This window comes from Coturnix japonica, unplaced genomic scaffold (genome assembly GCF_054131305.1).
Source record: "Coturnix japonica strain WE unplaced genomic scaffold, WE-NBRP24 Scf061, whole genome shotgun sequence".
Taxonomy (NCBI): domain Eukaryota; kingdom Metazoa; phylum Chordata; class Aves; order Galliformes; family Phasianidae; genus Coturnix; species Coturnix japonica.
Window position 1 is genome coordinate 531,905 of NW_028188964.1, and position 12,877 is coordinate 544,781.

The 12,877-nt window shown below is 57.4% G+C and overlaps 1 protein-coding gene and 2 pseudogenes across 2 annotated transcripts; 1 reads left to right on the forward strand and 2 right to left on the reverse strand.

The window, feature by feature from the left end:
• Positions 1 to 44: 44 nt before the first annotated feature.
• Positions 45 to 2,088, reverse strand: LOC146751825 (uncharacterized; annotated as a pseudogene).
• Positions 2,089 to 5,297: 3,209 nt separating this feature from the next.
• Positions 5,298 to 7,611, reverse strand: LOC146751826 (uncharacterized; annotated as a pseudogene).
• Positions 7,612 to 10,628: 3,017 nt separating this feature from the next.
• LOC146751827 (uncharacterized) lies at positions 10,629 to 12,448 on the forward strand. Of its 2 annotated transcripts, XM_085533531.1 has the most exons (4): positions 10,629 to 11,453; positions 11,568 to 11,624; positions 11,791 to 11,847; positions 11,985 to 12,448. In XM_085533531.1, exons 1-4 carry the CDS (start codon positions 10,830 to 10,832, stop codon positions 12,117 to 12,119), a joined length of 873 nt encoding a protein of 290 aa, XP_085389657.1. In that variant the 5' UTR covers positions 10,629 to 10,829; the 3' UTR covers positions 12,120 to 12,448. The 2 variants fall into 2 exon arrangements, with proteins under 2 accessions (XP_085389657.1, XP_085389659.1); XM_085533533.1 differs by lacking the exon at positions 11,791 to 11,847 and having other exon boundaries at positions 11,994 to 12,447.
• Positions 12,449 to 12,877: the final 429 nt, after the last annotated feature.

Below are 12,877 nucleotides of genomic sequence, written 5' to 3' on the forward strand. Positions count from 1 at the left end.
GACCAATGAGAGGCCGGCACGGGCGGGATGAGCAGCTGACCAACGATCCGTTAGCCCCTGCTGCTGCCATCTCCTCAGTGGGAGACCCCGTTCCTTCGTCGCTGGGTGGCAGCGATGTGGATGTGAGGACAGGCGGCTCCTCGGGCACGCTGGGCTCCACACGAGATGCTGCTGCCGCCATCTTGTCAGTGGGAGACCCCGCTTTTTCCCTTCTGGGTGGCAGCGATCCAGATGTGTTGTGGGAGGACTCCTCGGAAAGGCTGCTCTCGCCATGAGATGTTTCTGCTGCCATTTCCTTGGCTTGCTTCCCGCGCTCTCCCTGCTGCGGCAGTTGATCTTGCTGCAGCCCCTTCGCTGTGTGTGCTGCGCTCTGTGAGGAAAAGTTGGGGATGGGAGTTATAAGGGGAGGGGCACTGCTCACATTCCCTGTGAGCGCCCCCTCCCCCGACTCCATCCCATAACCCGTGTAAGCCACCCCAAATGGCGGCCCCACTGCTGTGCCTGGGGGCAGGAGCACAGGAGAGGCCCCTTCCGTGGGGACAGAGCCCTGTCCCCTATCCCAGCACGCAGCCCCGAGCTGGGAGGGGTTACTGAGCTGAGTGCCAGGCGCAAAGCTGAGGGTAGTGAAGCTGTCTACATACCCAGGGATTTCAGAGCCCAGTTGGGCATCCAGTAGCTGTTTTCCACGACTTTCTCAATTGCATGCTGTGTCAGCTGCAGAATTTCCTGGCAACAAACAGGGAATGGAGAGACAGCAGTGAGCACAAACACAGGAGATGGGTGTGGCCCAGCCAGGGGGAACTCATGGCTCTGCACAGAGCACTAATGCCGGGGGCGGGGGCCACACGGATGGTAAGGAGCCCAGCGCCTGGACCAGCAATGGTGGAGCTGAGATGTTACTGCTGCAGGGCCTGGCACGGTGGTGTGGTGCCAGGCCAGCTATGCTGCGGGCGGATCCACCTCCATGGGTTCATCAGGAGGTGGATCCACCTCCATGGGCTCATCAGGACCAGCCAGGGGGAACTCATGGCTCTGCACAGAGCACCCTGATCCCAGCTTTACCGTGCAGACAGCACCAGCAGCAGCTCTCAGTGTGGGGAGCAAAGTAGCTCCAAGACACAGGGGAGGCTGAGCCTGAGAGCCAGGTGTGGGGCAGGCGGCCAGAGCACAGAGCTGTCCCTGTAAAGGGCTGGAAGGAAACAGGAGGGAGCATTATCATTACCTCTCTCTTCAGACCGTGGATCCCATTCTCCTCCAGGACATCAAACAATGATTCTACAATGAGCTCCTTCTTGACTGACAGCTGAGTACTTTTCAGGTTTGGTTCTGGCCAGACCAGTGAGTTCCTGAAGGCAAAGCAAAGCAGGTCTTGTTCAGCAATGTCCACCCCGCAGGTTGGAGTTCCAGTGCCACGAGGTGAAGGATTCCGGGGGGTTGTGCCCTTCTTTATCCCCCGGCCCCTTTTGTTCCTTTGCTTTGCCAAGGGCTGCCTTCACCATATAGATGGGAAAGGCTGGAGCCCTGGGCACAAGGTGAAGGCGTGCATGGAGCACACAGCCAGCCGAGGCCAAGCTACAGAGCCAGGTGCATGGCAAGGAAGTGTTCTTACCCCAGAGACGGGAGCTCATGCACAGGTCCTGCTGACACCACCTGGAAGAAAAAAGCATTTGATGGGAGGAAGCACCAGGAGCACGGCCAGAGCTTCCAAAGGAGCTTCCCAGGGAGCCGCTGGCAGAATTTCCTGCTGCTTCCCAGCACTTTGCAGAGGACCGCTGCCCAAAGTTGGGCCCTTCAGCCCTCCACGTGCTGCAGAGCATCTGCTGCTTCTCCGTTTGCTCTCCCATCCCCTCCAGACTCCACAGTGTCACGGACGAGCCAAAGGCCCCTTCTTCCCATGTGCTGTTGCCTTCAGCCTGAGCTCCGTGCTGGGCACTGGGAAGATGCTGCCACACCAAAGCCCGTCCTGCTGCCAAGGCAGCCCCCAGCCTGGCTCAGGAGCCCACGGAGTCTCAGCAGCGATGGGCCCGTGGCCAAACTCCTCCTGTCCCCACGGAGGCTGAAGGGCAGAGCTTTGTCTTCTGCCGCACACTGTGGCACTGACCTGCAGGACATTTCCCCAGGCTCCCAATATCCAGAGGAAGGCTCCAGCTGTGGGAGACATCAGTCAGGAGAGACCATTAGTTTGCCAGAGTGCTCGGAGCCCTGCAGCCCATTTCCCTGACAGCTTGCAGGCATCTGTGCCTCCAGGTGTGTTCTCCATTACAGCTCTAAGCCTTCCTTTGTGTCATAAATGTTCATGGACTCGTGGTCTCTTTTTTGGCCTCCCTCTGTGCATCAGGCCCTCAAAACCTCAGTGCTTCCAGTCCAGCCCTTTAGTACCTCGGCTCCAGGCCTACCCTTAAGCTTCAAGGACTTTAGGCTCTACAGGGCTGTTAAGGCCTCTCAGCCTCCTTTTTTTGGCTGTGTCCGATAGAACCACCACTGCCCTTGATGCTCTGTACCATAACCCCCACAGCTTAGCCCCGTAAGCTATGCACCATAAGCTTCTGCTTTGCCTACAAGCTATGGCCTCCAATGTTCCCCATGGGGCTCTACACAACATGGCCAGGGACAGAAATGGGGCTGTTTCTGCCCTTCTTATCACCCGGCCCCTCCCACCGTCTGTCAGGGGCAGTAACCCACAGGACCCATAGAGAACCAAAAGAACATCATAGAGAGTCATAGAGCCACATAAGAACAACAGGGAGCAATAGAGACCCACGGGGAGCCAAGGGGAACAAATACAGACCCATATGGGAGCTATACTAACACACTCACACATGTACCTGCAGGGACCCATATTAGTGCATAGGGGAACATATTGCCCTGTAGCAACCAGCTGTGCCCCACAGCCAGTTACGATGATGTTCAGTCACCATGGATCAAGGTTCACGGCACTGTGGGATGGCCTGAGTGGCCAACTCACACTCTTGGCCACCCTCCATCTCCCGTGGCTCCCACACCAACCCCACAGCACCACCCACACTAAGCCCTGTCCCACAAATGCAGCTGCTGCCGCTCAACAATTCTTATTGGCTGAAAGCAGGAGAGTTGAGAGATCCAAAGGGGTTGTGAGATCAGAGGTTGGGGCTGGAAGGCAGAGCATCTGCAGCTTTCGTTCCTCACTGAGTCCTTTCTATTCGGAAAGAAGATGGAGGGAGGTGAGAAGATGGAGGGCAGGGATGTGGGGGTAGGAACCCACCTTGATGCTGATGTCACGGCTCCGTGCCTGCAGCTTGTTACCTGGGACTGAGCCGTGTCAGCACGTTCCTCTGCCTCATCCAGCATGTGCTGTGCCCTGGGGAACTTGGCCAAGTTGGCCTGCTTGTCCTGTGGCTTAGCCCTGGTCCCCACCCCAGTCCCCCCCCCAAACACCCACCCAACTCATCCCCGCAGCTCCTCCCTCCCCCCAACCAGCCTCGAGGCGGGCAGAAAGTCATCGACATCTCTTCATTGAATGATCAATCCCTAATTAAAACCCTCTGGTAGACATCAGAGTTTAGGGGTTTTTAGGGTTTATTAGGGTTTTTTATGGTTTTTAGGTTTTTTTAGGGGTTTTTAGGGTTTATTAGGGATTTTTAGGGGTTTCTAGGTGTTTTTAGGGGTTGCCGTGGATTTCGAATCGGTACACGCAGGTGTATTCCGCGTTCCCCCAGTTGCTGCGTACATCCATTTTAATCCTTTTGTAGGACTGAAGGGGCTTCTCCTGCCAATGCAAAGAGGAGAGGCTTCGTTATGGGCCAGAGGGGGACCAGTGCCCCATAGTGCCCCATAGCTCCCACTGTTCTCCCCATAGATCCCAAAGCATCCCATAGATCTCATAGTGCCCCATAGCTCCCACTGTTCACCCCATAGATATGGGTAAACCTAATACACAGTCAATGATTTCCTGGAATTCTGATCCATATTCAATAGTTGTTTAGCATGCAGACCCCTCTCTTGTTATCACTGATCTTATCAGTGTGGGAATCAAATGTTGTTTGTGCCTTTAGAACAAGAGAAGAATCTTTTCTTTCAAGGTCTCATTATATAAGTGAAGTAGTTTGTAGTTATTTCAAGGTCTCAGTATACAAGTGAAGCAGTAGCAGAGGAGAGGCTTTGTTATGGGCATGGGAAGAGCCCCGGCACAACAAGTGCTTCCAAAGGCTTGCAAAAGGGACCCCACGGGAGTCGGCCATGTTGGAGAGCAGAGGGTGGGCAGGAAAGCTCTTTCTTCCCATGACTTGCAGGCAGCCCAGCCTCCCCCCTTGCACTTGCCATACCTGACCGTGGAAGGTCTGCGCAATATCTCTGTCCACATCATAAACATACAGTCCCAGGAGTTTCCCTTTCGTCCTCATCCACTCCCTCAAAGACAAGAGATGATGGCGGTCACACTTAGGCAGGCCGTGCCATAAAGAACACACTGAAACCAAAGGAGGGAGCCCTTCCAACCCTCCCTGTGCTCTGGTAGGATTGGAGCACAACGGAGGGTGAACCTGAGTCAGGGCACGTGGAGCAATTGCTCCCAGCTGCTCGGCCACAAAGAGCAGCAGAGGCCTTTGGAGACATGGAACCAGCCGAGGGATTCGGTGCCCTCAGGCAGGATGCCGTGCTCTGCAGCAGCCCACCACTGAAATTTGGGAGCTCCCAACTGTATGGGGTCGTATGGGGCTCTGTTGGGTGTCTACCATGTGGCTCTATGGTGCTCTATGAGCTCTTGTGTGGCTCTATGGGGTCTTACAGGGCTCTATGTGGCAGTTATGGGGCTCTGTTGGGTGTCTGTAGGGCCCTTATGGGGCCCTGTTGGGTGTCTATGGTGCGCCATGAGGCTCTTTACAAGAGCGCCATGAAGCTCTCTATGAGCTTCTTGTGCAGCTCTATGGGGTCTTATGGAGCATTATGGGGCTCTCTGGGGTGTCTGTGGGGGCTCTATAGGGCTTTTTGTGGTGTCTGTGGTGGTCTATGGGGTCTTATGTATTGGTTATGGTGTTCTGTTGGTTGTCTCTGGGGCTCTATAGGATTTCAATGGGCTCTTATGGGGCTCTATGGCAAAGCTTTTTCCTCAGGGGCCTCCAGAAGCAGCAGCAGGCAGAGACTTACCAAGATGGCAAAGTCTCGGGGGCACTGCTGACACCCCCAGAGGGAGACACCGCCTTGGAGACGTGCCACAGGGCCACAGGCTGTGGGCCAGATGTTCTCCGGCAGCTGGATGACAACATGGCCCTGCGAACTTTGGAATGCCCAGCAGTTTCCAACAGAAATATCAGGCTGAAATGAGAGAGATGCGTCCATCAGCGGTGAGGCAAAGAGTCGCCAGAGCTAGATGCTGGGCAAGGAGCTTGCAGTTGTGCAATGGCCAAGTTGAGCACAGTGAGCACAAAGACAGGAGATGGGTGTGAGCAGGGAGTCCTACCCAAGAACTGCACTCCAGAGACACAGCAAAGATGGACTTTGGGCTCTGCCTGATCCCAGTATTGCCAGCCCTGTGTCTGCTGTAGAACAGCCTTGACAGGCAGTCAGATCGTGCCCTGAGCCAGCCAGGCTCTGCAGAGCTCCAGTTGCAGCTGGTCTGGAGAATGGCCCTTCCAGCTAAGAAGTCTGAAGCACAAGTCTCTTGGCAGGGGCCGCATCCAGCCTCCAAGCCAAGCCCAGTAGGCTTCTGGCTGGGGCCAGGCCAGGGGGAATTCATGGCTCTGCACAGAGCACCCTGATCCCAGCTTTACCGTGCAGCCAGCACCAGCATCAGCTCTCAGTGTGGGGAGCAAAGTAGCTCCAAGACACAGGGGAGGCTGAGCCTGAGAGCCAGGTGTGGGGCAGGCGGCCAGAGCACAGAGCTGTCCCTGTAAAGGGCTGGAAGGAAACAGGAGGGAGCATTATCATTACCTCTCTCTTCAGACCGTAGATCCCATTCTCCTCCAGGACATCAAACAATGATTCTACAATGAGCTCCTTCCTGACTGACAGCTGAGTACTTTTCAGGTTTGGTTCTGGCCAGACCAGTGAGTTCCTGAAGGCAAAGCAAAGCAAGTCTTGTTCAGCAATGTCCACCCCGCAGGTCAGAGTTTCAGTGCCACGAGGTGAAGGATTCCGGGGGGTTGTGCCCTTCCTTATCCCCTGGCCCCTTTTGTTCCTTTGCTTTGCCAAGGGCTGCCTTCACCATATAGATGGGAAAGGCTGGAGCCCTGGGCACAAGGTGAAGGCGTGCATGGAGCACACAGCCAGCCGAGGCCAAGCTACAGAGCCAGGTGCATGGCAAGGAAGTGTTCTTACCCCAGAGACAGGAGCTCATGCACAGGTCCTGCTGACACCACCTGGAAGAGAAAAGCATTTGATGGGAGGAAGCACCAGGAGCACGGCCAGAGCTTCCAAAGGAGCTTCCCAGGGAGCCGCTGGCAGAATTTCCTGCTGCTTCCCAGCACTTTGCAGAGGACCGCTGCCCAAAGTTGGGCCCTTCAGCCCTCCACGTGCTGCAGAGCATCTGCTGCTTCTCCGCTTGCTTTCCCATCCCTCCAGATGCCACAGTGTCACGGACGAGCCAAAGGCCCCTTGTTCCCATGTGCTGTTGCCTTCAGCCTGAGCTCCGTGCTGGGCACTGGGAAGATGCTGCCACACCAAAGCCCGTCCTGCTGCCAAGGCAGCCCCCAGCCTGGCTCAGGAGCCCACAGAGTCTCAGCAGCGATGGGCCCATGGCCAAACTCCTCCTGTCCCCATGGAGGCTCAAGGGCAGAGCTTTGTCTTCTGTCGCACGCTGTGGCACTGACCTGCAGGACATTTCCCCAGGCTCCCAATATCCAGAGGAAGGCTCCAGCTGTGGGAGATATCAGTCAGGAGAGACCATTAGTTTGCCAGAGTGCTCGGAGCCCTGCAGCCCATTTCCCTCCTCCCAACCCAGTGGGGACATGCCGTGTGGGACAGTCACGCTCCTTGGCTGTGCTGGGATGGCTTTGGGTGGGGAACACTCACCAGAAAGGACCGCTAGAAGCAGGACGGGAGTCCCTCTTCCCCTCTCTTGAGCGACACGTTGCCTAAGGGAGAGATCAGATGGTGGTTATCACAGCCCAGCGTGGGGACACGGTCTCCTGGGATCCTTTTAGCAGACAGCTGCCACCGGGTTCCTCTGCCCAGCAGAGTTGTGAGTCCCAGGGGGCCCTTTAGCAAGAGCTGGCCAGTGCCACAGCACCCATGGGACGCATGAGAGTGAGGGGCTCTGCTGTGCTAAGGTGGGCAGCGGCCTGGCCCCGTTCTGGCCCTCCCGAGAGCAGGAACAGGGCTGTGCCCACGGAAAGGGAGTTTGGCTGCCTGGCTGGAGAAAGCCCGGCAGCACACAGTGATTCTGGCTTCCCCTCCCCACATTCTGGGCCTGCTGCACCCACCTGCCCAGCTGGGCTGGCATTTTGGCTCCTTCACTCCTCGCACAGACACAGAGAACGGCTTGCTCTCCTCCCAGGAACACAAGCACCTCTCCACTTGCCTGCTCTGCACTCCTCGCGGGACTGCAGTGCTGCACAGTTCCCCATGGGGCTCTACACAACACAGCCAGGGACAGAAATGGGGCTGTTTCTGCCCTTCTTATCACCCGGCCCCTCCCACCGTCTGTCAGGGGCAGTAACCCACAGGAACCATAGAGAACCAAAAGAACATCATAGAGAGTCATAGAGCCACATAAGAACGACAGGGAGCAATAGAGACCCACGGGGAGCCAAGGGGAACAAATACAGACCCATATGGGACCTGAGGTCGCCCTCTTAACGGTTTCACGCCCTCTTGAACTCTCTCTTCAAAGTTCTTTTCAAATTTCCCCTACGGTACTTGTTGGCTATCGGTCTCATGCCGGTATTTAGCCTTAGATGGAGTTTACCACCCGCTTTGTGCTGCATTCCCAAGCAACCCGACTCCGAGAAGCTATACTGACACACTCACACATGTACCTGCAGGGACCCATAGAAGTGCATAGGGGAACATACTGTCCTGTAGCAACCAACTGTGCCCCACAGCCAGTTACGATGATGTTCAGTCACCATGGATCAAGGTTCACGGCACTGTGGGATGGCCTGAGTGGCCAACTCACACTCTTGGCCACCCTCCATCTCCCGTGGCTCCCACACCAACCCCACAGCACCACCCACACTAAGCCCTGTCCCACAAATGCAGCTGCTGCCGCTCAACAATTCTTATTGGCTGAAAGCAGGAGAGTTGAGAGATCCAAAGGGGTTGTGAGATCAGAGGTTGGGGCTGGAAGGCAGAGCATCTGCAGCTTTCGTTCCTCACTGAGTCCTTTCTATTGGGAAAGGAGATGGAGGGAGGTGAGAAGATGGAGGGCAGGGATGTGGGGTAGGAACCCACCTTGATGCTGATGTCACGGCTCCGTGCCTGCAGCTTGTTACCCTGGGACTCAGCCATGTCAGCACGTTCCTCTGCCTCATCCAGCATGTGCTGTGCCCTGGGGAACTTGGCCAAGTTGGCCTGCTTGTCCTGTGGCTTAGCCCCGGCCCCCACCCCGGTCTCCCCCCAAACACCCACCCAACTCATCCCCGCAGCTCCTCCCTCCCCCCAACCAGCCTCGAGGTGGGCAGAAAGTTATCGACATCTCTTCATTGAATGATCAATCCCTAATTAAAATCCTCTAATAGACATCAGAGTTTAGGGGGTTTTAGGGTTTATTAGGGTTTTTAATGGTTTTTAGATTTTTTTAGGGGTTTTTAGGGTTTATTAGAGCTTTTTAGGGGTTTTTAGGTGTTTTTAGAGGTTTTTAGGGGTTGCCGTGGATTTCCACTCGGTACACGCAGGTGTATTCCGCTTACCCCCAGTTGCTCCACACATCCAGTTTGATCCTTTGGTAGGATTGAAGGGGCTTCTCCTGCCAATGCAAAGAGGAGAGGCTTTGTTATGGGCTCCGTTATGGGCCGGAGGGCTTATTAAGGGTTCATCAGGAGATGGATCCACCTCCATGGTCTCATCAGGGGGTGGATCCACCTCCATGGGCTCCACGGAGGAGGTCACACGTCTGGTCCAGCCGTGACGGGAACGGGCTCTCTTGCCTGTCTGCCGCCTGATGGTCATGGCGGGCCCCCTCCTCCTCCTCTTCGACCCTGCTGTCCCCAGCTACATCTTCCCACCTAAATCCTGGGAATCCTCCAGCCTCGCTCTCTTAGCTCCCCACATGGCTGTTAATGGCCAGAGCTCTCAGAGGTGAGTGCGTTGTGTGGGGCAGTAGTGACCAAGGTGACTGCTGTGACATGGCCAGGGTTCTAACATGGTGGCCGCACTGCTGGCACTGCTGGCACTGGTGTTCCACATGGCATGAGGAGGGGGCTGTAGGACAGGGCACGGCACGGGAGCCAGAAGACACTGGTCCTTGGGTTAAAATGGGAGGGGGACTGCGCACATTCCCTTTGTGTCCCATCCCCCCCCCCCCGACTCCATCCCATAACCTGTGTAAACCACCCCAACACCATCCCATAACCCATCCCAACCCCAAACCCATCCCATAACCTCTAGAACCCCTGCCGGCACATGGGGTCCCAGCCAGGCTAAAAGCCAGATGGCAAGGAAGGCCCGAAGGAGAAAGCCGTCTGGTCGGATGGTTGCGGGGCGCCTGCCAGGCCAAAGGCCGGCTTGGGGATCCCTGCCAGGCCAGAAGCCTGCAGGCCTGGGAAGCCCTGCCAGGCCAAGAGCCTGCCGCCGGCCGGCAAACACTGGAAGGCCAAAAGCTGACTGGCCAGCCTGGGGAGTCCTACCAGGCCAACATCCAGCCTGCCCGGGGCTCACTGCCAGGCAACAAAATGGCTGACTGACCTGCTGGGCCTGTGAGGCCAAAAGCCGGCCACGTAGTCCGGGGGGACCTTGCCAGGCCTGAAGCTGGTAATGCGGTTAGATGGGCACTGCCAGGCTAAAAGCCAGCTGTCTGCTCTGGGGGGCACTGCCAGCTCAAATGCCTGCAGGCCAGGGAAGCCCTTCCAGGACAAAGGCCGATGATCTCACTATAGTGTCATCCTTGATCCCAACAAAAAGACATTTTCTTCCCAAAACACTGCTTTTCATCTCCAAAAGAAGAAATTTTCTACAAAAAATCACTCTTCTTAGCGCAATATGATTCTTTCTCCCCAGTATAAGATTTTTGTCTCAAAAAATGCAATGATTTCAGCATTCAATATCTATTTATGTGAAGATTTAGACAGTTTTCACCCGAATATCACTATTTATCCCAGAATGCAGAGAGGTGCATTCTTTCTTTCCAGGATCCCAATAACCAGCTGTGCTGTTTATGACCCTTCATGGCTTCTCCTGGTGGTTTGACGTGTCCGGCCTCACCTAGAAAGGAAAACTCAAAGCACAAACAGTTCCTAACAGGTGCCACAGGAGGATTTTCTCTCTGCCACTGGATGGACCAACCAGATGCTGCCTGGAGGGTTTCACTTCACTGGAAGGACAGGAATGGGAGCCTGAGCAGATCCAAGCTGAACTTCAATACTCAATGTGTTCAATGCTCACAATGAATGGGTTGGTTCCAATGGGCCCTATGCCCCCACTAAAGAGCTTTGACAGCTCACAGCACTTGCCCAGAGCACTGCGGGTTGTTTCTCCTCTGCACTGTGGAGTCTCAGGGGTGGGAGCCTGCAGTTTTCTAAGCTTATTTTGGCTGAAAACAAGTCCCGTGTCAAAGAAAGCCAAGCCTGCCCCTTGATCCTCATTGAGCTCTGAGGCCGACCTGCCCTGGGTGCCCAATGAGCACCAGTGAGAGCTGCAGCAATCGAGATGCTCATCATTAGAGATGGCAGCGGTCAAGAGGTTCAGGCCCATGCAGGAAGATGCTGAGAAGGGCAGCGGGCTCAGCATCTCATCCTGAGGCCAGCCTGCCTGAGGAGGCCACCTCCATCCCCACTGGTGGGGGCCATGGCACACAAGGGGTGAGCATCAGCCTGAAAAGAGCAGAGCTGGGCTCCTGCAGGCAGGGCAGGCAGCAGGCGGGCTCAGAATGGGCAGCAGCCATCACCGCCTGCATTCCATTGCGTCGAATAGGCTGCTGTGTGACATGGAACCCAGGAGCCGCATCAGAGCGGCTGCAGGGCGGTGGGTGCCACATCCTGGAGGAGCTTCTGGCGAACGACTGGAAGCATTTGGAAGGGATGAGTTCCCACGTGGCAGTTGCCAACAAGGAGCAACACGCGTGTGTGATGCGCACCAAGATGAGCTGGTGGGAGGACGGCCCCGCAACAGGCTGTGGCTCCCAGGAGTCCAGATGGCACCAGCAAAGGTGTGGGGATCCACAGCCAGCACACGGCACCGTTGCCAATGGGCACCAGCCGGCCCCATTCCGCAGGCGGTGCGGGTCCTGCAAGCAGCTGTGTGAGTGGTACAGCAATGCGGGCCCAGTTTGCCAGCGGAACATTAACAGCATGCAGCAAGTGGAGCTGCTGCAGGAGCTGGAGCAGGTGAGCACCTAATGGACGGGCACACAAGGGCCGAGCTGCCGGCTGAAGGGCACCCTGCCCATGGCATGGCAGCAGAGGGCCGGGGGACAACGCTGCTCCTTTCCCCTCCCACAGGCTCATGAGCAGCTCATGGAGAACCGCACGGCCACGGCCAGGGAGTCTTTGTTGAAGGTGAGGAGATGCTGCTGTGTGGTGTGGGGTGGGAGAAGTGCCCTCGTGTGGGTCTGCAGCTCCAGCCCTGCAGGTCCTGCTTGCCCCGATGGAGGAGGCAGGAGGGGACGGAGCCCCATGGGAGCACCGGTGCCCTGACGGTCGATGCTCTTCTGCTTTCCCACAGAATGCCCAGCAAATACGGGCTGAAAGAACGGCTGCCCGTAAAGAGGAGCTGGAGCAGGTAGGGGGCAGTGAGGGCTCGTCCTCACTGCTCGGCATCCTCACGCCTCTGGCTGTGCAGGAGGACCTCGGTCCCAAACCCTCGGGTCCATGGGACCCAACGCAGCCCCCCCTGGTGGTACACGCTTTGTCTTGCAGGAGAAGCAGCTCATTGCCCAGCTGGAAGAGCAGCTGAAGGCTGAGACAGAGGAGATCGAGCCTGCCCGAGGAGCCGCCTGTCCTCACATCCACATCGCTGCCACCCAGCGACGAAGGAACGGGGTCTCCCACTGAGGAGATGGCAGCAGCAGGGGCTAACGGATCGTTGGTCAGCTGCTCATCCCGCCCGTGCCGGCCTCTCATTGGTCAGCGTCTTCGCCGCCGGCTCCGATTGGCTGAGGCTCCGCGCGCGGGAGCGGCCGCCATCTTGTGTCTCGGGGCCTCCCGTCTCTCCCTTCGTTCGGCTGAAGCCGCTGCCGCAGCCCGGGCCGCCCCGCACGGCAGCGCCGCTGCAGCCGCTGCGCGCCGGAGCTGTCCGGGCAGCACCGAGACGGAACCGCGGCACGACGGGAGCGGTGCTGAGGACGGCGGCGCCGGAGGTGTGCAGGAGAACGGGGCCGGGCCGGGGCCGGGGAGAGGAAGCTGAGGTGGGCTGTGGGTGTAGGGGGCAGTGGGGGAGGAGTGGGGGGGATGGGGGAGTTGAGGGGGCTGTGGGGTAATGTGTGGCCGTGGGGGGGCTGTAGGTCCTATGGGGCTGTAGGGAGGGCCTAGGGTAATGTGGGGCTGTGGGGGGCAGTGGGATGGATGTAGGGGTGAACAGTGGGGGAGATGGGGTTGTAGTGGGCTGTGTGGGGATCCCGAGGGATAGGAGGAAATGGGTGGCTGTGAGGGAATGTGGGGGGCAAAGGGTTGGAGGGTGGACACGGAGTGGGGTCAAGGGACCCATCTGGCAGCCTCGTTTCGGGGGGGGGCGCCCCCAGCACCCCCTGCCTCAAAGAGGCGCCCAGAGCCCCCTGCCCCCCCCGTGGCCTCTAAGATCTGGGGGGCGAAAT

What these genes read in the sequence shown, in the direction of transcription:
- LOC146751827 (XM_085533531.1), top strand. Translation starts at nt 10,830, where the DNA reads ATGCTGAGAAGGGCAGCGGGCTCAGCATCTCATCCTGAGGCCAGCCTG. An exon ending in TGCTGCAGGAGCTGGAGCAG is followed by an intron (nt 11,454 to 11,567) that starts GTGAGCACCTAA and finishes CCCCTCCCACAG; the next exon opens with GCTCATGAGCAGCTCATGGA. An exon ending in GTAAAGAGGAGCTGGAGCAG is followed by an intron (nt 11,848 to 11,984) that starts GTAGGGGGCAGT and finishes TTTGTCTTGCAG; the next exon opens with GAGAAGCAGCTCATTGCCCA.